The sequence below is a fragment of the Miniopterus natalensis genome, chromosome 7, assembly GCF_054644295.1.
Source record: "Miniopterus natalensis isolate mMinNat1 chromosome 7, mMinNat1.hap1, whole genome shotgun sequence".
NCBI lineage: Eukaryota > Metazoa > Chordata > Mammalia > Chiroptera > Miniopteridae > Miniopterus > Miniopterus natalensis.
In genome coordinates, this window is record NC_142087.1 from 67,584,729 (window position 1) to 67,610,559 (window position 25,831).

The 25,831-nt window shown below is 37.6% G+C and overlaps 1 protein-coding gene across 1 annotated transcript in view; it reads left to right on the top strand.

Moving 5' to 3' along the window:
- Window positions 1-25,831, top strand: part of WDR7 (WD repeat domain 7) — a 273,398-nt gene that overhangs the window by 195,684 nt on the left and 51,883 nt on the right. Inside the window, exons 24-26 of the mRNA XM_016223510.2 lie at window positions 1,241-1,390; window positions 1,942-2,024; window positions 18,274-18,373. Of these exons, the coding sequence (XP_016078996.1) occupies window positions 1,241-1,390; window positions 1,942-2,024; window positions 18,274-18,373 (333 nt within the window). The remainder of the gene's footprint in view (window positions 1-1,240; window positions 1,391-1,941; window positions 2,025-18,273; window positions 18,374-25,831) is intronic.

Consider the following 25,831-nt stretch of genomic DNA (forward strand, 5'->3'; position numbering starts at 1 on the left):
GAAGGGAGGAAGGAAGGTCCTAAAAGCAGATTGTGTAGGTTTCTATGAGGCACTGGGACTTTGAATTCATAGCTAAAATAAGTTTTTAGACTTAAAGGTGTGTGTTTTTCTAATAGTACACAGTGTTAAAGTGAGGTTCCACTGTATTTAAAATATACATATATGTATATATGTGTTTATACAGTTTATAGATGTATTTGTATAAAGTGAATGTATGTGTAAGTGAACAGACTTATTAGCCATGGAATTTTTTACCGGTTTTTCCCATCAGTGTACAGATAGTAATATTAACTCTTCTGAATAAGCCTTGCATCAGTCTAACCACATACACAGATCCTATAAATGCTAGGCATTACACTGTCTCTTTAAAGAAAGTAAACAAATATTTATAGGAATTGTGCTTTTTTACTTAATTTGCACCATTTACATATATGGGTATTTTTAAATGAACTGTTAGAATAGCCATGCTTTGGATTTATTCTACTCCAGCATTTGGTTAGAAAGGTAATTTTTAAATATTTTAATGTAATAGTCCACATTTGTTACTTTTTAAAAACAAGTTTTCCACTTCACTTAGCATTTTTGAGTAAAACACTGAAGTATTTCTCACTGTTATTGACGTCCCCTGCGCGATCCCCACACCTGCTCCCCCCAGCCAGTCCAGGGCCAGACCCAGGCCCATTAATGCTCTTTCTCCTCCGAACCATCTAAGACATGATTTGTATGGGGGCGGAAAACACACTAAACTTACATTGTTTACAATGCTCATTGCTTTTGGAGGCATGTTTATTTGAATTTCCCAACTTTATTATAAAGCACCTAGCAGGGTGCCTGAGACACAGTTAAGTGCCATATAAACATCATTTACTATTATTACTTGAGAGCAAGGATCATGTCTTATACTTGCTGAAGCCCTTAACTGCTATCCACCTCTGTGCCAGACATACCAACCTCACAAACCTTCGGTCTGCCTTTTCTTAAGAAATGTCATGGTAATATTATACTAAAGTCTCATGTACACAGGAACATATAGAATTTAATTAGAGAAGACTCAACTGAGTTTTTATTGTAATAAATATCTTGTTTTGCAATCAAAAGTATTTCCTGACTCACCCCAGGAGGTTTGTTCTTGCTAATTCTTTTATTTTTTCTATTATAATAAGTGAAAAATTAACCAGTGGCTAGAATGTGAAACTCTGTCAGGTGTCAGCCACATCTACAGCATGGTATGTTTTCATAGGTGCACAGACACACTGCTCTGGCAGCAAATACCCAGTCGCAGCAGAATATACACACGACAGCTCTTGCACGAGCGAAAGGGGAAATTCTGAGAGTCATTGAAATTCTCATTGAAAAGATGCCCACGGATGTTGTGGATCTTCTTGTGGAGGTAAGAATACCCTGTTTTAAATCACACATCAACAGCCTGAATGAAATACTCCAGTGTACTAAGATAAATTCCAGAAAGAAAGAGAGAGAGAGAGATAACTAAAATGAATTAACTTCTGACCCATTTCTGGATACCTATTTAAATTTCCTCAAAAATCAAAATGATTGCTATGTCCATGTATCATTCCCATGGAATTAATTGGTTTACATTAGAGTAATTTTTAAAGGTCATGGTCTTGACATCTTTCACTATAAATAAAACAAAACATACAGGGTGCTTGAATAAAAGTTACTACACTGGACATAAATATGAATAGCTTCTAAAGGAAATAAGTTGTTTATTTTATTCCACTGTCTTATTTTATAAATGTTTTTCACAGATAAAAGAAAGGATATCCTGTAGTATAAAATAAATATACTGTAGTTTTAAAGTAAATATTAAAATTAAACTGTCTAGAATTTCCATGGGCAAGTGAGGCCCAAGTTAATCATTTAAATTTGGGAAAATTAAGTCTTTGGAATTAATTTTAGATTTGTGTCTTTCCTACAAAGGTTATGGACATCATCATGTACTGCCTCGAAGGATCTCTGGTTAAAAAGAAAGGGCTTCAGGAATGTTTCCCCGCCATCTGCAGGTAAAGAAGCCTTCGATAGCATGCAAAATAATTCTCAGGAACAAATAATTGTAAAAAAAATTTTTTAAACGTGGTTAGTAGTCTTACTCAGTTAGAAATTCAATCACTAATTAATATCTGCTTGCTTTCTAAAACAGTTTAGGCAGTCTGTAATCAACACAACGTGAAGAGGCTTTCTCAGACTAAACCCTGAGTGAGAGCGGACACCTGTTGAGTGTGTCTGTATCTGTGTGTCCCTTACTCAGAGCATCGTTTACATGATGAAAGAAGAGAGGAGGCTTCTGACTGGAGAGAGAGATGTAGAAGCCTTTATGCCACATTTTTGTTGGCAAACTTTATTTTTAACATAAAGGCCAACATCTGCACATTGTAGGTGTTTTGCTTATGAGAAAGCAAGAAAGAAGCCACGAGCAGTTAGAACTTTTATAAACAATGTTGCATATAGTAACTATACCTATAAGAATTGTATATGTGTACAGCGTATAATTATAATGAAATGAGGATTTTTTTAAAATTTCAAAAGGTAGTAACATTATGTTTATTTTCCTTTTTAAAGTAGTTTTGTTTCTCAAAATGTTTATAGCTTCAGGTACATTTTGTTAAAAAAATTTTTATAATTTATAAGAGAGATTTATTTGAAGAAATATTTGAAGAAATATTACAACACATACAAACTACATAAAGTCTTAATTTCCACTCATACAGTGGTAGATTTAATATAATGCATAATAAAAACTTTTAAAATGAAGAATGCACAAAGTACTGCACAATTTGATCACTAAGTCATTAGTTGATAATTTTGTTAAAAAATTTTTAACCTCTGTGATCAATAAAAATAGTGTTTAAATTTGAAGATAATTTGTTTTTGTATAAAGAACAACCAGTTGGTCATAGTTACATAACATTTTTCTTTCTAAGATAAGTTCGGTGATATCCTTCCTTATTTTTGCTCTGTTCTGTGAGTACTGTGTAGAGGAAAGCTTTATTTTAGATTAAGTTTCCTGAGGGCAGTGATGTTACGCTATGCATCTTCATGTCTTCTGCATTCCCAAGTATTTTGGCAAGCGTTTGCTGAATTAATTGCACTCTTTAAGCAGTCCCATGTATTTTTCATATTTACAATAGATTTTATATTTTAGTCTCTTTCCAATTTACACCACCCAGAAGTTAAAACATGAAGACATGCAAGAAAAAGACTGTGTTGTATTATACATATGTACAGATGCATATTTTCTCGTGATGTAGGTTAGGCATATTAGAATACCGTAATTTTTTTTAGCATCATGCCACATTGTGTTCTTTTTGTTAAAAATTGTATATATCAGATTTTTCATGCAGATCATTGATGTTAAGAATTAATGTAGCAGTTATACTCCCAGTCGATTGTTCTCTAAGGAAATGTCTAAGTGAAAATGGACATTTGTCTGTCACTTAGTGGAGGCGAGGAAGCGTTTTCACTAGGACTTACCTTACTGAGCGTCAGGGACGCGTCCCTACCGCACCGTCGCTGCTGTGTGCACAAGCCTCCTGGGGTTAAGCTGAGGAAGCTGCTCCCTTTAAAGGCCTGTCTTTTCCCTTTGCTGGAAGCCAGCCTCCTCCCAGGCAGCAGCCTCATTCCTTCAGCCACCTTCTTTCCTGAGTATCCACTTTTGATTCCTGTTGGTTAGTCGCTGGAAAGTAAGGATCCTGTTTCAGCGCTAAGAACGCAGATGTCTAAACCGAATGCTTAGTGCCCGTTTTTTTCTGACAGAAAGCAACTGTGTCTTTGTTCATTCATTTCATAACATTTATTGAACACCTACTGTGTAGCAAGCACTAGCTAGGCCCGGGGATGCGGTGTTGAATGAGACGGTGTCCTGAGAAGCGCAGGTCTCATAGGATGGGTAATTATGAAGATAGGTAATTCCAGGGCGCTGTGCTATGTGCTGGAGCAGAACTGCGCTCCAGGCCGGGGTTGGGCCATAGCTGGAGAAGGCAGACTAGTGGTAGTACCTGTGACGGTGCTGTAGTAAAAGAGGCTCCAATAAAATGGAGAGAAGGGTTTGTATCGCAGGAGGCCGGGTGCTGGTGAGTTTTGGGAATCCTTCACAGGAGAGCTGATGGGGTGGGCCTTGCGGAATAAATAGGCATGTGCATCTTGAACCGCACGGAAGCCAGACTGGCAGATGTTTAGAGGCACAAAAACATACACTGAGCTTGGTAAGTGCTGTGTCGTCATGGCTAGGATGGAGGTTGGATGGAAGTCCAGTGCAGTGCTTTGAGTTCCAAAGGAAGGAATTAGGCCATTATTCTGTAAGCAATGGGAAGTCAGCAAAGTTTAAGCAAAAATGTGTAATTCTTTTCCCAGAACAGTTTATAAGAAATAACTTTATGAAACACCGAATGTATAAAAAACAGTTGTTGACTACCTCTTATTGAATTATGTCAGATATTATTTGAGCTGTGAATGTATAAGCCACATAGACCCACTTAAGAGTCAGCCCATGAACACAGAAAGATTATTAACCATGTAAGGTTGTAGCTTATGCCACATGTGAGTTGGAGCAGACAATAAATTATGAATTGACATCTGTCAGTTTTTAGGTGGGACCTCAAAAATTTTACAGGTCAGTGCCACCCTACCTATTGGCTGATTTGTACTAGGCTGATAAATGAACAACAACAAAATATCAGCAGAGGTTAAAGTTATTTTATTGAAAATCTGCCATGTCCCTTCCATTGTACTAGGTGCCTCACAGCACTTATGAGCCCTCCACTTATAGGTAAATGCTTTTCTCAAAATAGGAAACTCAGAAATTGATGACATGAATATCTACGGTCCGGTCATGTGACATTCGTGTTTAAAATTTTTGAGTAACTTAGTATTCTTTTTTGTTTTTTCCTTTTACCCCTTTTTAAAAGACGCCGCGGGTTTAGCTTAGGGAGTTTCTCTAGTGTTGCTCGGTACCCGTGTTCAGTTGCTGTGGTTGATGGGCTCATTTAGTATTCTTTCCAAATGAGGTGATTCTGGTCAAAGCACGCGGCAGAATGCTTATGATTCAGGCATTCGGAGAATGTTAGTTTCCTGTGGGTCTCTTCATCTTTGTAATAATGTGAAAACCCAAAATATATATGTAAGAAATTAGTTAATATAAATTTGAATATATTTTATATGTAGAAAAAGTGCAGGATGACATCATTTTCATATATTTAAAAATTTTTGGTTTACTTTTCAAAATATTAAATAACTTCTAGTCAGTGTTATAAAGGAAATCTTCACACCTAAAGTCATATTCACTTAAGAGCTAATATAGTATACTGAAGTCATTGAATATTTAAAAATTGAAAGTATTCTGCCTTGCTGGGGTTATACCTCAAACTTACAATTTTCTGTGAGTACCAAGATGAAGTAGCCTCTTGGAATGCTGATTGAGTTTGGTTTTCTTGGGTTTTATTTTATTTTGTTTGTTTTTACCTTGACCAGTGGGCTTGTGATTCTCATATGCTTCTGGGTTTTGAGCTTTCAGTTTAGAATTTTTAAACTTTTAAGGTGGTAATTTCTCTAAGATTTTTTTTTATTGTTGGTGTTTTATCACTTGTTTTACAGGTTGCATATTAAATTTGCCATTTTACTGTTATTGTGGAAGTCTTTAGTCTTAGCTTAGGCTTACCCTCTGTATGTTGCTATAGACCGATTGTCATTTTTATTAATTGAGGTGTGTTTGTTTATTTATCCATTTATTTATGCAGGTTTATTAATTATAGAATGGCTTAATATATAATTTAATGAGTGATGCATATATCCACTCAATTATATTGTTAACTGAATTTCTTTGTTTTCTGGCATCTTTGTTCAAATCACATTTAAAATTTAAGCTACAAATTGTAAATTCATTGACAGAAGATTGATCCAAAAGTTCGACTTTTCTAATTTTGTTCAGATAATAGCTTTTGTCAATTGTTAAAACTTTTTGTAATATCTTCTACATAAAAATAGAAATGGGCTAGAACACATGCCAGTAAAATTTGATAGACATACTTTCTCATCGCTGACCAAACTCTCTTGCTAATACATATTAAAACAGGTGATAGCAGTGCACAATCAATAAAATAATGGAATCATCTCTTTAAAATTTATATAACACCTTACAAACTACCAAGTGCTTTCCAACCCATTAATTCTCAAAAACATCTTTAAGAAAGGCATTATATAAATTAAAGTTTTGGGAGAATTAGATTGTGAAATGAATTAGTCAGTGGTAATAAAATTGTAGTTTCGAGATAAAAGCTAAAGCTTCTTATTCATAGTTCATTGCTTTTGCCAGTTTTACCTATTTATACATACAGGGTGGGGCCAAAGTACGTTTACAGTTGTGAGTATGCAAAACGTAGTTTATTCTTGTATTATTTATTAATACGAACAGCTGTAACCTGCTTTTTCTCTCTCTCACACACACACCCCACCCATGACTTGTTGAATAAATATCTTAAGCAGCTTTGAAAGTTAATGTAAAATGTAAAAACTGTGAGAGAGCAGAAGCCAAGGGAAAATAAGAGCAGGAAAGAAAGACCAGCCACAGTGACTGTTGAAGTTCTGTGTATTTGCTAGAGGTGAGCCATAAATGTCTCTCGACGTCGCAGCCAGTATGCAGAGAGGGGCAGACGTTGTTCACATGGTAGAAATAGAAGAGCTGTTCAAGAGACACATAGCTGGAAAACTGAGCTCAACAGAGAGCCTGTCATTTATCGACCACGCAGCTTTAGAGATTTTGCAACTCTCAGTGTGCTGAGAAGGAGATCACATAACGAAATGTTAAACAGAGCACACTCAGTGCTTATTAGTTGAGAGAACTGAGGACACAGGTGAGAAGGTGAAATTTGAAATCAGTACTGAGAGCTCACCCCTTCTAGGCCCTGTGCAGAATACTGGTCTCTCAGTATAGTTCCTGGGCTGTCTTCAGCAGAATTACCGGGTTTCCAGCTCCACCTGAGAGCCACTGCATCAGCCTGCCATGACCCTGCTGATTCTTGTGTACACTAAAGTTTGAAAATAAGTAAACAAACACTGTAATCCAAAATCAAGAAAAACAAAACCTAAGCCACTGTTCTTCGTGAGCATGTCCTGTTATGAAAAACCTTAGACCCTTGAATGCTTATTTATTTATATCTTGAATCAACCCAGTTTCCACAGAGCACCTAGACACTCCTTGAGTTCCTTCTCTCCAGCGATGCACCTTTAGTTTCTAAGAACTTGCCCTTAGACAACTTCACAGAAGGCCTGCCAAAGGCTGTGCCTTCAAATTGTTCACTAATCGGCTCTTATCTAAAACTCAGTTGAAAAAAATGGAACCCTTAGAGCTAGTTAAGTGGGCACATAGTCTATGTATTCCTCTGCATTTTCTAGTTTATATCCCGAGATTAAACGCAGCCGTCAGAGAGCTGTGTTTGGACCCCGTTTCCAGTCTCCTTAGGGTAGCCTTCCCCATGTCCCTCGTCAGCATGACGCCAGCAGTTTGAGGAACCTTCCGAGAGTGTCTGGAGAAGGTGGCCAGTGCATTTTTTGTGGGGACACGTTGATGTCATACGTTGTTTAGGGTTCCTTCTATGAAGGCTCAATCAAGACATTGCTTTTAAATCACAATGATGGGCATTTTTTGTTTGTTTTGTCTAAGGAACTAGAATGTGTTTTTGTTTCTGTTTTCCCCATTACCAGTATTAAGTTAAAGAATTTTGCTTTGGCCATTAGGCAAGTCAAAGCCCAATTTCCTGCCTAATTTTAGTAAATTACGGCTTACAGCCACATTCTCTTTACCTCGTCTGCATACCTCAGGCCTATGTTTCCTTTTTGCTGTATTATGTCTACAGGTGTCCCCAAGACCTTTATATAGTATGTGTATGTACATGTTTGTGTGTACATATGTATGTGTGTGTGAAATATACACACATTCTAAATTTTATTTCATAAGCCATGGAAACAGAAATAATCATTATACACATAATATGAACTGTAATTATTTCCTAAAAATAAAAAACAAAGGTTCTTTTAATTAACTGAAGTATCCTTGATCTTCCTGGAGTAGTCACGTATCTGTAGATATTTTTCTATAATATAGTTGGAAAAAGATAGAAAAATCACATACTTTTAACTGCTGTGTAAACTTTATGGCCATAGGTTTAAATATTTCCTAATAATTCACATTTTAGTTCTAGGACTATTTTAATAACAGAGTGGCATCCATTAATAATATAAGAAAATTACTTAGATTTCAGTGTCCCTGAGAGAATGCAGTACCCACATCCTTCAAAACAGTTATAAAAAATAGGTCTGTCAGGTTTTTCCTCACTATACCAAATAAGGCTATGTTATTATATAGGAATTAAGCAGCATTCTTTTTAGAACGTGATATATTAGCAACGAGATTGTTGCTACATTGAATTTAATTTTATGTCTATCAATAAGCAGAGTAAGAAGTACAGTAAGGCAACATTTAGGAAATGAATTCCTTAGATTTTCTCCCATCTCATTGGACTTTGCTTTGCCTTTCTCAGTCTCTTAGATGATCTTCAAAAAGGCACCATCCCTCCCTGTACATATATTATTCTTAGAAGGTTCTGAGTAATTTACATTTAATTGCCGAGCCTATAAATAATGCAGCAACCTCAGTTAAAAATACCCTAGACACTGACAAAGGAGAATTCACCTCTTTCAAGTCTTGGGAAGATCGACATCACCGAAGGTTCCTCCGAATTCGTTGTTAAAGTTTAGCTACTAGCTGCTGTATCACTGAACTTGAATATCCTTGTGAAGCCCTCACAGCAGACCAGCCAGCACTGGGCCTGTCATGCCCCACTCAGTGTGACGAGTTCTCTCTCTTTCGGTCACCGTGTAAGCTCTGCCGCATGTGTTTGATGCCATCGCAGGAATGTGTGTGCAAGTGCAGGACCACGCAGGTGTCGCTAAGAGACAAGCAGCACAGAGCACGCGCGTGTGATATACTTGTTCTGAGATGAGCACTGTAAGCCTTGGTTATTCGTTTCGCAGAAGTGCCCTTTACTAACCTCCGAAGAGAAAAACATAAGCCTCATAAACTGCTGACCGGCAGGGCTCAGTTAGAAAGGAAGGTAAAGTACCTCTGGAAAGATTACGTGATTAGAATACAATTTTAAACTTCAAGGCTATTTTATTATATTCTGGGGACTAGTACTGAAATAATGCATTACAAATAAAGGATTAGAGATTCTTTAATGAAATTGTAAATTGATGGGAAAATTGGATTGTATTTGGGGATAAAGACATTTCAGGATTTTTTTCACAGCAAAAGTTAGATGTACCTCTAAATGCAATTTTTAGTCACAATGTTTTTATTATGCAGATTGTAAGTGGCCTGAAGAAAGGGGTTTTGCGTTCATTTCTGTTACAGTGCCTGTAGCAGCTAGTAGAGCTTCATCTGGCCAAAAGCTCTCTGCCTAGAATTCCCAGATAGGTCCTTATTTCATGCATTTTTATTCTTTTAAGTTAAGGCAATTTATTTGATGTATAACTAAGAGTAATTTAACTTTTATGCCTTTTAAAGACTTGTCAAATAAATCCACGGATTCAAAAGAAATCCTTTGTTGGGCTCTGTCCCAATTTTTAGTTTAGAAAATATGAACACTCAATAGAGGCACTCAATAACTGTGGTTGAGTAATGAGACCAGCCATGCCGCCTCATGCACTTGGTCCTTAATTTCTTCGTAATAAATGGCACCAGTTATTTCACTTAAGCAGTGACCTTGCTGCATGATTTTTATAGAATTATAAGCTGTAGAATTCGGAACCTGAAAAGGACCTCACGTTATGAATTACCTGCTCCTGTCCTTCATTTTACAAACGGACAAATTTAGAGCATATCCGTGCTGACAGTCAGGGAAAGCGAAGCCCAGCTTTGCTGAACAGATCTCAGGCCTGCGTGTGCTCCGCAGGAGTGGGTGTGCCCACTGCACTGGGGGACACACAGGTGGGCCATCGCATCAGAGGACAGGGTGACTGTTGTGTTCCAAGCTCAGGCCTCTTCCTGCCACGTCACCCTTCACTCCGTCTTTTCTCACCTCCTCTTAGACGTTGCTCTTTGGGGAACCCTCCTCTCTCTTGTGACCTGAACTGCTCTCTGGCTCCTCTTCCCCTGCCTGGAAGCGAGCTCTGTTAGCTCTCGTTTAAAACCCCTACTTTCTTTGCACCTCCTTCCTCTACTGACCAGTCTTTCATTTCTCCTCCAGGAAAAAGAGTCTGCACTCTGGCTATTTTGTCACTTCTGTGCCCCCTGGGTCTACTGTAATCTGATGTTGGCCCCTGATACTTTGCTAACATCTCTCTCCCCCTGGTTACAGTTTTTTGATGGCCAAGTGCTTTTCAGTCTAGTGTTGTAGTTCTCAAACTTCTGAGTCTCAGAACCCTTTAAAAATTGAAGATCCTAAAAAGTTTTTTTATAAAGGTAATATCTAGAAATTTTTAATGTATTAGAAATTAAAGCTGAGAAACTTAAAAAATATTTATTGATTTATTTCAAATAACAATAAACTCAGTTCATGTTAGTATAAAAACATATTTTTATGAAAAATAACTACATGCCAAAACAAAAGAAAATACTAAGAAAAATAGCGTTAACATTTTTGCAGATTTCTTTAATGTCAGGCTTAATAGAAGACAGGTGGATTTTCATATCTGCATGTCTTTAATCGTTTGCCATGTGTTGTTTTATAGTTTAACTATATGGTAAAAATTTGGTCTCATATAGATATATAATTGAAAAAGGAGGAATGTTTTAATTGCCTTTTAAAATAATTTTTCATCTTCTTGGTAATTCACCAAAACTCAACACATGGTTGTTTTTTAAAGGTTAGTTGCAATGTGGAATCTTCAGTCTTAATGAACTTTTCAGACTGTTGATTTCAGTCCATTGCTGTATCTTGCACTTAAGTGGGTCTTTCACCTTTGTGTGATCTTGTAGCATTTTCTGCCCCTTAAAAGTCTTAAAGTTGGCTTGGCAGAGACAGAGTGATAAATCAGAGAAATGTCACAATGCTGTGATAAAAGAGTGTCCAGGACACATAGAAGGGTCCTAGTTGATGTGAAGGGAGAGACACAAAGGAGGGACTTGGCAGTTGTGCACAGGAGGATAAAGAAGACTTGGTTGGTAATGTTTTAGCTGAATTTTAAAAAGTAAGTAGATATTATCAGGCAGACGAATCCTTCTGACTCCAAAATCTGAGCTATTTCCACATGCAAAATTGGCTGTCATTAGATGAAATCCTATATTAAATGCAATTGTGAATCTGACTGTTGAATCAGTGATCACTTTGCAAAAATTATAGTATGTGTTACATTGCATATTTCACTGCCAAGAATGAAGAAATTCTCAATCTATGCATAGACCTGAGCAATATGTTTAATGGCTCAACTACTTGGACTTCTTAGTAGAAATAAATAAAACAATAGTAGCAGTACTAGTAAGGAGGAACTTAAGTTCAAGGACGTAAGATATAAATTTCTCTAATGTACTATAAATGGATAATCAGTGAATTTTTGGTGCTAAAATGGAAAATGTAGTGAATTTAAGTGATATGACATTGAAATTTTAAGTGTGTTATGTGGTTTTACTAGATTTAACTGATTATTTCTCAGTTGACCTTTGTTGGGAACCTCTTAGTATGATTTTACATAGAAAATGTCCTTTACATTAAAACACTTTTACTCACTTGTGTCCTCTAAATATAATTATTGCTTACCAATCGATGGTTACAGTAAGAGATACTAGAACTGTGGCATGCCATGCAGCCATTAAAAAGGTTGAGTCAGTCCATTTCTACTGATATGGAAAAATATCAGTAACAGAAAATTAAAGAGAAACTAGCAAAGTCTTAGAAGAGTATGTTAAATAAAATCATTTTTGAAGAAGAATATTACATGTGTAAGGGTTAATATGCATATGTGTACATGTATAAGTCTGAATAGGGGAACAGTCTAGTAAGAAACACCCCAGCGTGTTTCTCATGGTTTCCAGGCATAGTGGAGGGGATTCGTGGTAGGGTTCCTTTCCTTTCTTAAGGGTTTATTTTTCTACATTCTCTGGGTTTCCCTTTTACAATGAGTATGTCTTCCTTTAATAATAAATTTATAATAGGTTAATTCAAATGGAAAATAATAAAAAGTAATCATTGGGAAAACATTAAAGCTATAAATAACATAAGATACAGAAATTCAAGGTAAAATAAATATTTAAACTTGAACTGAATGGAAAAAAATTAATCTAGACAGAAGAGCTAAAAGTCTATTTTCAGAGATATTTTTTTCTAAAATATGTTTTTATTGATTTTAGAGAGAGAGGAAGGAGGAGGGAGAGGGAGAGAGAGAGAAACATTGATCTGTTGCCTCCCCTGTGCACCCTGACGGGATCACACCTGCAGCCTAGGCATGTGCCCTGACTGGGAATCAAACCCGCAACCTTTTGGTGCCTGGATGACAACCACCTGAGCAACACCGGCCAGGGCCAGAGATAGTTTACCTTTTCTTACACTTTGTTATTGTGTAGACAGACTGATTGATTCTGCTTTTCAAGTGAAAAGCTGAATCAGCTCAGTTCACCCTAAATGGGCACTTAAAATCCAGTGAGGAAATGAACACTGTGTACGTTAGAACAGTGCATGAGCTCATTTCTTAAAAAACTCCTCCTTAATCTGTGGTTTGTTCTTACCCTATGTGGTGATAAGAACAAAGGGATGTAGGACAGCTTCTGTCCTAACTTCCAGTAAAATTCTTAAATTAGTTACCATTTTGTAGTAGACTTTTTATAATAAATAATTTTAGATGTTATTCTTGTACTTATGTGAGTAGAAACCCCTCTAAAACCATTTTTCTACTCCTAAAAACTCCCCAAAGACAGCCCTCTTTCAATATTAAAGTTGTTCATATTAAAAAAATAAAACTGCAAAGCTTCTAGGAGTATTTCATTTTACTGCATAGCAGAAAGAATATTTCCTTTTTAGACTGTTTGAAATGATACAGAGAAGAGTTCCAAAGCAAGATCATATTATTTGTATTAGCAACTTTAAGCTGAAGCTAAAATAATTTGCAAAGTTGTTAGCAGGTTCTATTTGCAAATCACAAGTTTTTAGGAAATAGGCGTTTAAAATATTTAGGGGCATTAATTTTCTTTATTTATTAGCATATTACTAGTTAGCACTTATTTGCCCTAGGGAAGTAGCCAACTACGTTTTATTTATTCCTTCTATAATATATATCCAGAGGTGCAAATGATAATGGTGGTGATGATGATATTATGATAGCTACTGAAGTTTGCATGTACTTACCATAGAAAGATCCACCAGATTGTTAATAGTAGTTAATTAACCATTTGGTGAGGGAGGTTGTGCAAGAGGTAAGACTTGCTTTTTACTATATACATATTGGTGGTGCCTGACATTTTTACAAGTACATGTGGCTTTATACTGTTTTAACAAAAAGAATCAAAAGTTTGTGAACCATTTGAAATCAACATCAAGAAAGTCTAAAAGCAACTCAATAAAAATTGCTTCTAATACTCAGTTACTTACGAAAATACATATACAAGTACTTAGGACAGTGCCTGATATACCGTCAGTGTTCAGTAAATATTAGCTGCAGGTAGTTGTAGTTAATGAATTGGAAATAATTATAAATTATGAATAGTTATATTTCATACATTCTATTCCACACATCCTTAGATTTTAGATGGTTTCATGTCAAATTGTAGGTTAATTTTAGATTAGTTGAAGAGTGTTCCTTGTTGATTTTAACACTCAAAGATATGATATGCAGCAGCAGCTCACCACCCTGAGACCATTGCAGATTACCTACCAAAGTCATGATTAAGAAAGTGACTTTGCAGGTTTCTTTCTCCCAAATCATATTTCTGCTGAGAGTTGCATACTTTCTTTTACAGTATTTTTCCAAAACGACTTTTAAATTTCACACAAGTTTTCTCTTATTTGAAGGCCATTTTTTGATAAAGATTTTAAAAGGTCATCAATTCAAGGGAAACTATAAATAGAGAGTGCCAAAGTTAGTTAGAGACTTGGGTATTGGGTGCTTGGCAAACTCTCAATCAGAGTGTTTTGCTTCAGAATCCTGTGCCAGAGTGGTCTCAACTCACATTTGTTTCATATCATAAACCACCCCATTGTGAGTTATTCCTGAGGAGTGAAAGTCACAAATGTGGCTTTGGAGAAATGAAATAACCTCTTCTAGTATTTAATAATGATTGATAAGTGAATATTTCTTTTAATTATGTTTTATGTGATAATATCATGTTTATTGAAATTTTTGTGGTGATATAAATATCTGGCAAATTATTAGAATGATTTTTATCCCCACGACCACATGTATACTAAAACTATATACTTTATTGTTTAGATCATTCTTTAGACTATATTTGCGTTTTTGAGTTTCAGCCCAAGTAATATTTTCCAGTTCCCTGAAATTGAATTAACTAGTTTCCGTTATGCAATGGTCAGTCTCATGTTAATGTACCTAGGCTTTGGGGGCCTTTACTGTAACGTCTTGTAAATATGACATTGTTTGTCTTAGCTAAAAATACATTTTTAGGAGGGTCATGGGGAAGTTTTGTTTCTTGATTTTTGCCTAACTTTTTTGGGTAATTTTCTTTGTTGTTCATCTCAGTTACTCACCTGTCTTAAAATTCTGTATGTTTATACACTAGTCATTGAAAGATAAGTGTAGTATTTTGAATTAAATTTTACTGCTGTATCCTGCTTGCTTGGTCCATGTTTATATATTCACACATTCAACAAAAGAGAAAGTCTCAATGGAGCGAAAGAAGCAATAAACAAAAAAAATATTGTTTAATAGAGATGATAAGTACTTTAATAAAGAAAAAACAGGACGTTGGACGAGAGTAATAGAGAAAGGGTTGCTGTATTAAGTAGGATGGCCCACAAGGGCCCCTTTATCAATATAACCTGGGAACAGAGACCTAAAGGAAGTGAGAGCCTGAGCTGGGGAGATACCGGGAAGATGAGCTTTTCAAGCAGAGGGAGCAGCAAGTGTTCAAGTTCCAACATGGGAACACTCTTGGCGTAGCCAGGAGAATACAAGGAGATCAGTATGACGAGAGCAGAGTGAGCTAGGGAGAGAGGGGATGGTCTGAGAAGCTTTAGGGCCCCATCACATAGGGTTTTGAAGGACAGTTGTGAGCATATGGGAGAGGTGGTTTATGACTGGAAAGGATCACTCTGGGTGCATGTAGGCAGTAATGAAAATGTGGAGATCAGTGACTGTAAAATTTCTGGATGAAGACCACCCCAGCCCCAGCAGGAAATACATTTTGCAGCATTACTCAATTCACTTTATTCTCCTGTCACATACAAGAGTGGGAATGTTCTCTCTGACTTCATTTCCTTGTGGTGGGCTGAGTAGAGAAGAACCGTTGTTCTAACTTGAATATAACACAAGGAACAGCTGTTGCTCAAGAAATGCTGCCTAAGTGACATGTTATCAATGCAGCAAATAGGGGAGACTGACATTACCATTTCCAGAAGGCTCAGCACACAGGAACCCTTCCTCTGAACACTCCCTCCCCAATTTTGGAGGAATTCAAGACTTTCCTATAGGATCAGGTCAAGACTAGAATAATCTTAAAAACTCTAATGAATCCTTCCCTTCAGTCCTTTGATAACTTGGGGGATGGGGGCAAGTAATGCTTATCTCACCATCCTTGATCTTGACAGCCCCCAAATCGAGAAGAGTAGTCCAGGGGTGTGGTGGGCTCTGGAAACCCTCAGCAGAGATAGGCTCACTGCAACCAAACCCACTAAAAGAAATAAACAAGTTAACAAGAAGCCCAGCAATAAAAACGTGCCATAAGACCTTCCCTGTTCAGAATCCTTTCAGGTACTGTTTAGAAATATCAGTCCAGTAGTAAATTGCAAAGAATGAAAAATGCAGACCTGTAATATATGGTCCTTTCAGGCAGACTGCAGATTTGATACCAAGAATAGATTTGATCTCTTTCCTCTCATAAATAATGGTGTTTACAGGTGATACAGAAGGGTGAGGTTGCTATCAAAGCATAGACAATGGTCGGTGTAATGGAAACTCTTTAGATACTAGTTTGACTAAGAAAAATTTTGTCAACGTAAATATATTTTACCAGTGGTTGTTTTGAAGAGGATTATTTTGAGGGGCAATTTATATTCACATTTTGCAAAAGGACTTTGGCAGTATAGCTGTTCATCTGTGCAAAGCTTAATAACAGATTTTTTTAAAAATAGCTCTGGAAATTTACTTTCCAGTGGCTATTAAACTGCACAGAATAAATATGTTAAAACAGTTGTTAGATATTATATTCCATGTTATTCTAAGGATATAAATTGTGTGTGCTTATGTGTATGTGGCTATAGATGTAAATATAGGATATAAGCATAGATACAGACATATAGTGATGCCCAATGCTTAGACCAACGTAATTAATGAAAAGCAAAATAGTAAACTTTTAAAAACTCAATCTTTTTTTTTTTTTTTTTTTTAGTATAAAAACATTAGATTTTGAATGCTGATTTCTATCTTCTCTATTGAAGTAGAAATGATGCTTTAATGGGAAAAACTTTGAGAAACTAATGTCTTACCACTTAACCAGGGGGAAGCTTTATGTGCCAGGAGCCTTCAGTAGCCTTCCTTCCCTCAAGCCCATATACAAGAGGACACCCCGGACCCGCGTCCAGCAAAGCCCCGCAGGGCATGCTGAGGCAGTGCCCCCCACGGGGCCGAGAAGGACGCGGTCACCTTCCCCTAGGAGAAAGGGCGTCAGTGGCTGAGGCCAGGGCGGGGACACAAGTACTGCCGAACCCATTACTTAGTCACAAGTAACAAACACAAAGTTGAAAAACATAGTCGTTTTCCAGATTTATGGAATATGTATGAGCGTTGTAATGTCTAATACTCTAAAAGCACAGTGGCTTTGTCAGAATGTGCCTGGCCTCAAATGCCCCCTTCAAACAGCCGCCTCCGTCTCGGCTCCCTCGCCGAGCCTCAGAGCCGGCCCCGAGGCCCAGGGGTGTTTTACTCTCCACCAACCTCCAGCAAGCGTTAGAGGATGCTATTTCTTTTTCATCATCTCTTTTACTTCCCTAGTCTGTGTCTTTAAACATGGTAACAGAGAAGTTACCAAAGTTTACAGGTAGTGTGGAACCAAAGATAAAAAAGGTAAGGAGTGGATAGAATTGATGCACGGGCCTCCTAAGTCTTTAGGGTTGGCCACTTGTTCATCCGGGCAACTCACGCTGAGACAGGAGGACCAGATCATGGGAAAGTGCATTCAAAACTCTTTGAGGGTACAAAAATCATACCGTATTTACGCTCTAATAGTTTTTAATTCTTACCTTCCCACACTCATGCTATATGGCAATGAAATCATTATGACAAAGCATAGATGGCAATGAAATCATTATGACAAAGCATAGATCCAAAATTCAAATACAATCCAGTCATGAAAATTAATCTAGAAAAAAGAAAAATAAACAGATAAAAGTAAGTCAACCTCTTATAACCTTCAAACCATCCTCCCTAAATTTCATTTTTACACAATGCCAGATAACACTGAATATGCTTATTTATACTACCTGTAGTCACACTGTCATTTAGATAAACTGATAAATGTGGAAAATCTAGGGAATTTGCCAGATAGCTTTTTTTCTGTTGGAGAACTTTTTCATTTCATTCTAAATTTTTTATGTGAACTTAAGCATAACATTTATGTAACTTTTATATGATTGCTCTGCTAGAAAGTATATTTCACTCCTTAATACTATAATAAACCATTAGGACATAATTAGATCAAATATGTAAGCCTTTTCATTTTTTCCATTTCTGTTCAAATAAAAAGATTTACATAATAGTGACTGTAGCAAAACTGAGTTTTTATATTTAACCTTTTTTCGTATTTATTTTAGTCTTATTTCTTTGTTTAAAACTTAAGAGTATTTTTATTATGAAGTTGTTTTCCATTGAAAATAATTATTAACAGCCCTTAGTGGCATTCCGCATCATTTTTCTTTTGGTTGATTTTAAGAATTACTAAAATGAACTATTTTTGAAAAAATCTCAATACAGCAACTATAGATACACATATTTTAAAGTATATATCAGAGCTGGCTTTAATCTTTGAAAGGTGTTGCTCTCCACTTCCACGTGCAGGTCATCTCGCCTGATTTGTTGTTGTTGTTAAACTGTTCAATTCAGGTTCTACATGGTCAGCTACTATGAGCGGAGTCACAGGATAGCAGTGGGCGCCCGCAATGGTTCAGTGGCCCTGTACGACATCCGGACTGCAAAGTGTCAGGTAAGTAAATCACGGCGACTTCCTCTCCGTGGAGCATGGGAGCCGCTGGAAGGAGGGAGAGACTAGCTCTTCCCCAGCTGACTGGGACATTATGGCTCATGCTGGAGGCATCGGCAGCTCAGTGTGGGACTCGAGGGGTGCAGAGCCCCCTGCCTTTAGTCGGCGGGGCTGCAGGGCCGCCGCAGGAGTTCGCAGCAGAGCCCCAGGGAAGGTGGTGCTGCTCACACTCCACTGGGCAATATGTCTTTTCTTCTCTAAACAGTTTTCTGATTTCACTACTTATTTTTGCCATGTGTTTTCTGAAAACAAGTTTGATGATACATTATTATAGTTAATGGCTAAGTAAAAATTTTCTGACTGGGTAAAATGAGTTATTTAGCACAGTTCGAGAAAAGAAGTCACAATTGCATTTAGTGTGGTGCCCTAGGAAGGAAACTGCTGCTCCATTTTAAATAAGATATTACTTTATGTACTTTTAGAACTCTCTTATTGCTTTAGAATACTTTATGAAAAAGTCTTGATTTTGATCTTCATCTTGATCTCTTTATTCTCAAAATGGACCAGTTGTGTGGACAAAGCTCTAGCCCCACTTTAGGTATAAGTGACTCAAAGCTCTGAGAGTAAATCTCTATCCCAGAGCCACGCCCTTAGTTAATGGCAGAAGCAGGGCAAGGCCCCGCTGTGGTCTTGGTGAATTTGCAGTGCTCACTGACAAGTAGTTCCAAGTCATAACTTCTGTGTTTCATTGTAGCACTTGTCAATGCTGATATGTTCAACCATATTAGGAATAATATTTAACTGTATTAGATTGACACAGACAGCGGTATTAGGAATTTCCTGAAGAAATATGAAGAAATTCATAAAGATGTGGCTAAAATTTTGAACCATCTCTTAAATTTAATATACTATTAATTAATTCTCCGAAAATTTCCCTGGCCTCTCTCCATGCAGTGGTTCTCGCAGGTGGTAACAGGTGTCGGGGGTAGAAGTTTCAGGGGTCAGGCAAGTTAGGCAGGTACTGTGTGAGTTTCTCTTTGCAGGCCTTCTGAGAGTCTAACGCGTGGTGTGCTCGTGCACAGACACGTTTCCCAGGAGTGCACAGACTGTGCGCCATTGGCCATACTTACTTGACAATTAAAGTTCATTTGTGTGTTTTTAAGACATTAAGTCCTCATTGGTGAACATATTTCTTTACTTTGAACTCTCATTTTGGGCAATGAAACCACTCTGACATTGCTTAAAAAATTAAATTAATGTTGTTTATAATATTTTCTCCTAAGAGAGACAGTTTTTAAAAATTGGAGTATATTATTACTAGCAGACTTGAGAGAAATAAACCACAAGCATCTACAAGGTATAGAACAGATAACAACAAGGGACCTTTTCAAGCTTCCTTAAAATCGAAGTGTGGAAATCCTAGAGGACTCTGTTATTGGGCAAGACATGGTTGCCATCAGCAGAGGGAACAGTGAGGCCCTGTGAGCAAAGAGGAGTGAAGGGAGCTAGTAAGAGTTAATGAGAAAGTACAGACTGTGCTCAACTATACATTTCTTTACCGTTTTCTTCCTCGTAAGGGATCTCGGTGAAAGTCTTAGTAAAATGCAAAAAGCATGAGTCAGTTGAATATCTTATAATTTTTTAGTTACTTGAGATGCACTTATCAATCAGACATTCTTTGTTAACAGGAATTTGTAATGCCAATAACATTCCACTTCATTTTCTGATCATGATTTTAGTACATTTGGACATTTTAGTGTCCCCGTGATGTTTTTTCTACCTCAGCTTCTTGATTTTGATGCCCAAAGTTATCATTAGTTAACACTAGTTATATGACTGAATAATCTTGACCTTCCAGGTTCGTGTGAAACTGAAGGTTACCCTTTTCTCTCAGTATTCAGAACGTGGAAACAAAACTAAATCTCTAAAACCAACCTTACCTACAGCCAATTACCAATTACATCCAGTGACAATAGCTCTTAAGTGACAATGATTCTCAGTTCTTTTATGGTTTTAGTGTTGTAATATTTGAAATAAATGGGGCAAGAATTGAAACAAAATACACAAGTATAGTTGGCATGTTCAGAAGTGATGTTTTAGAGGTGAGTCAGGGATTAAGGGTTTTGAACTAGGAATGCAGTAAAGCATTTCCTGAATTAGACATTGGGCTCAGTTAGCAGAGAGAGTGGGGCATTTTTCCTAGCATGAGAAAAGCGTGGAGATATGCCATAAAAAATGTAGAAGGTAAATTCACTGAACTTTAGGAATAGGTTTCCAGTTAGGTGGGGAGGTAAGACTCAACCACCTAGATGGGGAGTCAGGGCTGATGGAGAAATTGGCTGTGGCCTGTCCAGGATGCCAGAGGCTGAGCGGATACCCATGGGCTCAGTGGAAGCAGAGAACCGGTGGCTGAGGGGCTGAGAGGCTGAGGGGCTGAGGGGCTGAGGGGAGGGTCCTGTAGGTGCCTGTTATCATTAGATTGGTTGGTAGAGGACAGAAGAGAAAAATTAAACCCCTTTCCCTTACCTTTTGGCATTGGCTTCTGCCCCTCCCACCCCCATTTCAAAATTATTTTCTTTTAACCTGTTCTTTCTAAACAAGAATAGGAGACTATGCAAAGCCACAGGACAAATACACAGATCTGTCTGGAGCATGAATTTTACTTATATCAAGGATTCTCAGACTGTTGCCCAAATCTGCCTGCCGCCTGTTGTAGTAACACAAGCTTTACTGGAGGACAGCCCCACTGACTCACTTAAGGGTGTCTGTACTGCTTGCTCACTACAGTGGCAGAACCGAGCCGTCGTGGCCCCAACTGTCCCCAAAGCCTAAAATAGTTATTGTATGGCCCTTTACAGAAAAAGTTTGCTGATGGTTGGCATAGATAATTGAGGAAGTAGAGTTAACTAATTTAACCAAAAAGTGATTTCCAACAGTAGAGTGTAATATATAGAGATGAATAATTAGAAACTTGTGTGGCTTGAATTCCATCTTCACCACTTACTAATTTTATAACCTTGGGGAAGTTTTTTAACTTCTGAGCTGAAGTTCCCTCACTGTAAAATGGGGATAGAAAAAGTGCCTGTTATTGTGAGAAGTAAATAAGATAATTTATTTAAAATTCTGAGCACAAGGCCTGCCCAGTAGTTAATATTCAGTAAATGATGGTTATTAGTGTATTAAAATAAACTCGGCAATACATTACATTGCAATTAAATGACATTAATTTGAGAGAATTTTAAAGCTAAAACTTGAGACATCAGGGTGTTTACGGGCTCTCAGGGCTTTAAGTTCTCTCGCCTAGTTAGGAGCACTGTGGAGAGGTAAGCAGCCCGCCTGGGGCCATGTGTAGATTTCCTGTGTCAAGGCGGCTCTTTCCTGTGGTGTTGGGCTGAATCTCTACTGATTATGGAAATCAGAAACTTTGATGCAGTTCAAGAGTAAAAACTCTGCTCTGCTCCTGGCTACATTTTCACTTGGCAACTGCTAGCAATTTTAGAATATACCTGACTTGAATTTTGCTTGATTAAAAAAAAAAAAGAGTAACTCCCTATGAAGTGCTTAACTTTTGTTGTAGACAGTGCTCTTGATAAGCAGTCTAATTAAGTTCCAGGAATCCTTAGAGCTACAGGTATTAGTTTGGTTAAACCAGCAATGGAAATCCTCCCTCTGGCAACATCTGCCTCTGGTTTGGCAGACCTGACATTCTCTCTCACTGATTTCCAATCCTTTCTGAACGTACTCTGTGTGATAAACAGCTGCTGGCTCTGTGCAGGGTTCTCCCCTGTTAGCTCACTTTCCTTACGAAGTGCGTACTGTCTCACTTGGAGGCAGCTGATTCATTTGGTAAATCTAGGCACTTATGTTCTTATTTTTGGCATAAGACTACAAAAAAGGCAGCGATGTATGAGAGAAGGAGTATGGCTGATATCTTAACCTAAATGTTAAATTATTCAAAGAACTTCATAATTAAAATTTTTAAGTAAGTTCCTTAAAGAACTCATTTTTAAAGCTCCATATTTTCTAGTTCCTGGTGCATAGAAAATGCACAGTAAAATACATGTTGACCAACAAACATAAGAAAACTAAGTGTGCCTTAATCATATCAGAAATATATTTGTAATTTGGGTATAGTTATATTTTGGTATGTCACAAACACCTCATCAAAGTGTTGTTTGTCTATAAGGGGTATCTTTTCAGAAACAGCATAGAGCTTCTTTCTATGAGTCATGAAAGATATACCTATATCCTGTAAGAGGACCATGGCCGCGCCTGCCCTAGGCCAGATAATGGAAACAATAGAAGCGAAGGTTGACTGTATGTATAGAACTGTGGCCACTAAGATCTGGCTATAATCCCATAAAGAGCAGAAGGTAGATTCTGGAATGCTGACTTGTGCCCATCACACAGCCTGGTGCTGGAAAAGCAATGGGCCTGAAGTTTGAGCTTCTCTGGCCTCACGGATTCCTTACTCCCTGCGAGACAGACGCATTGAACTTGAGATCGCCTCATGAGGAAAGGAGGCCACAAGGTACTTCATCGGCCGACTTCCCCTCGCCTCCTGAATGCCCTCTGTCCTGCTCCTGCGCTGATTCGGTGGCACTGAAGTGAGAGCGACCCTGAACCCTGTCCAAGCCCATTCGCACAGTGTTTAAACCTCCGTTTATCCCATCGCTGGCCAGCCTGGCTCACCTTCATCTTCCAGCCAACAAGACTTGCCTGACTGGTCAGTCACGTTGTTATATTCCGGCCTCTGCCAGGCCTCTAGCTACACTAATGAGATAGAAGAAAAAGACAACTCCCTGAACACAAATATGGAGGCTGAGGGAGGTGGACTCATTGTTTTCCTCTCAAGCTCCTCTTCCCTCGTTCCAGTTTGTCCTCAGCTGCAGATTTTGAGAATTAGATTTACTTAGGAATTGCACAAATCTTATGTGAAAAATAGTTATTGCAATAGATAAGTAGAGACACCTCTTATCTGTGACTTGGGAAATACTAAGCCAGCAACACAGATTTTGTAAATAAAGTTACATAATGTTAGCAGAGCATTAGAGAGATCACTGAATGCTGGCATTTTCCATAAATAATATTTTTTTAGAGAAAGGGTGACTGGGCAAGATATGAAAATATTTTCTGCATGGGCTTTAAAGCATTGTGATGAGAATAAACCAGTGTAATTTTCTATAATACATTTAATTCTGGCAAGCACTCTAAGACGACTACATATCAGAAGAGCTAATATTCAAGACTCAACAGAAATGTCAGCAAACAAACCTATATTAATATAAGTTTGGAAAACAATCTGTTCTCTCTAAAAATAACAAAGATTTTTCTCCTAGTTGGGAGGAGCAGTGGACCTCAGGGACCGGGGGACAGTAAGATTGATGTTACTTTAAGGCAGAGTTTTGAAGCTTCAGGCAGTTTTCACTGAGCGGAATTCTGTAGCGCGTAGACATCAAGGGCACTTATGCGGTGATTGCAAAAATTGCGGTGAGAATTGACTACAGTACTTAGACAGTGACATTTTAGGTATTTTCTTCCTGCTCTTTTCAGCAGCTGGGTTTCTGGCAGGTGCTTCCTATGACATTCTGAATCAACAACCAGAAATATGGCATCAGGGGTGATAATAAGATGAATGGTCAGAGAAGACAATGGCTTCCTGACACTGCGGTGAAGAATTACCTAACAAGCTTCCCGTTTTAAAAGTGAAGTGCTATTTAGAGAAGAGCCTCTAGGAAGAGAAACATATCTAGAACAATGCTTGAAATTAGACCATCATTTATTCTGAAAGTTTAAAATTTTTGAAAGAATATTTTTAACTGACAGTGTAGAGGAGTATTTTTCTATTTATTTACCCCATCGTTCATTGAGTATTTCTTATATCCATGTTATACTTTGAATGGCAGTATTCAAGACTCTTGCACCAATAAAAAAATTAAGTTCTTTCTGTAATTGGAAATACATGAGTCAGAGAGCTCTACCGTTTATAAACACAACAATTTCCCCAAGCATTTCAACATCCCTGCAAAAGCATTAGGTGCATTAAAACTTATTATGATTTCCAAAATTCACATTTTATCTACATTTCTCAATGCCATTCAGTTTCCTTCCTAACCATTCTCTTTTTCTTCTCAACACACAAAAAAATGAAGGTATAAATGTCTAAATACATATATTTCATATACATTGAGTCCATAAATTTAGAAAACATTAGGTAGGAGAGTCACAGTACATTGAATTTATTCTGGATTCACTGCCTTATATTCTTTATATCCACTCTTGATATATCAGGTACTTAGAACAAGGCTGGCATATAGTGGCTGTTCAATAAAAATGAATCATAAGTACTCTAAAACATACATATTGAGGACATGAGTCTGTAGTTCATGATAGTTCTAATGAGATGTTGATGGCAATTTAAAGGGCATTATTGTCAAAATCTGGTAGCTCCTATCCCAGCTAGAACTCTAGATGGAGCGCACTTCTAGTGGGGGAGGCGCAGACACCCAGGTATCAAGAAAGCTCTCGGATTTAGCACAGCCAGCCCCAAAAGTTGCTCAGTTAATCAAAAATGTTGCTCAAGTGTGGAATCATAAAATGCTCTTAAAATTTTATTTTAAAATTATATTTATAGGATTTAGATTATTTTCCACCTCTTGATGTGAGACCAAGGCCTTTTCTTTCTATTAGTCCCCATCTTTCTTTCTAAGCCACACAAGCTTCTGTTTTTTTAAGTAGATTGAGAAATTAAAGATACTTGTAAAGCAATCTCAGAGTGTAATCCTAGATGTTTCTGCTTTTCCCAGTTTTTTGCAGTGTCTAACACTTAATTTCATGAATGTGTATATGTATGTGTCTTTCTAAAGCTGTCTTCCCATTCTCAATTTAAAATTTTATATGGCATTTAGTTTAACTACATATTTACATCAACTAGCACCACTAGCATAGCTTTGGTTAACTCCAGGTCACATAGCTCAGCTGGTGGGAGCAGTAGCAGGTGGTCCTCTGAACACTGGTGTTCGTCATTTAATGGGCATCAGTCAGGATGTTTTACAGAGAGAGTAGAGAGTATTGGTTCACCCTAAGAGTCAGTAAAGTGGAAGTCAGTTAAGAGAGAGTCTGTTATAATGCCTTCAATGCATATTGCCCAGAGGTATTCCCGTGGTGCCATGAAGTGCAGAAGGAAATGACTGCTCGTATGGGCAAGGTATTTACAGTCCAGTAGGATGACAGAGCAAACAAACAAGTGCAATAAAGTGTCTCATGCTGCAACAGAATGTGATAGCCACCAAGAAGGGAAGGGTGAGTCCTTGAAGGTGGGAGGCAAGGACAGGAAAAGGGTCGCAATGGAGGTGATGTTTGAGCTGAGTCCTGAGTAGGTGTCCCGTAGGCTCATGTGGAGGAAGAAAACTTCAGAGGCAGGATGGAGCGTCAGCGAAAGCACAGACGCGTTCTTTAGCT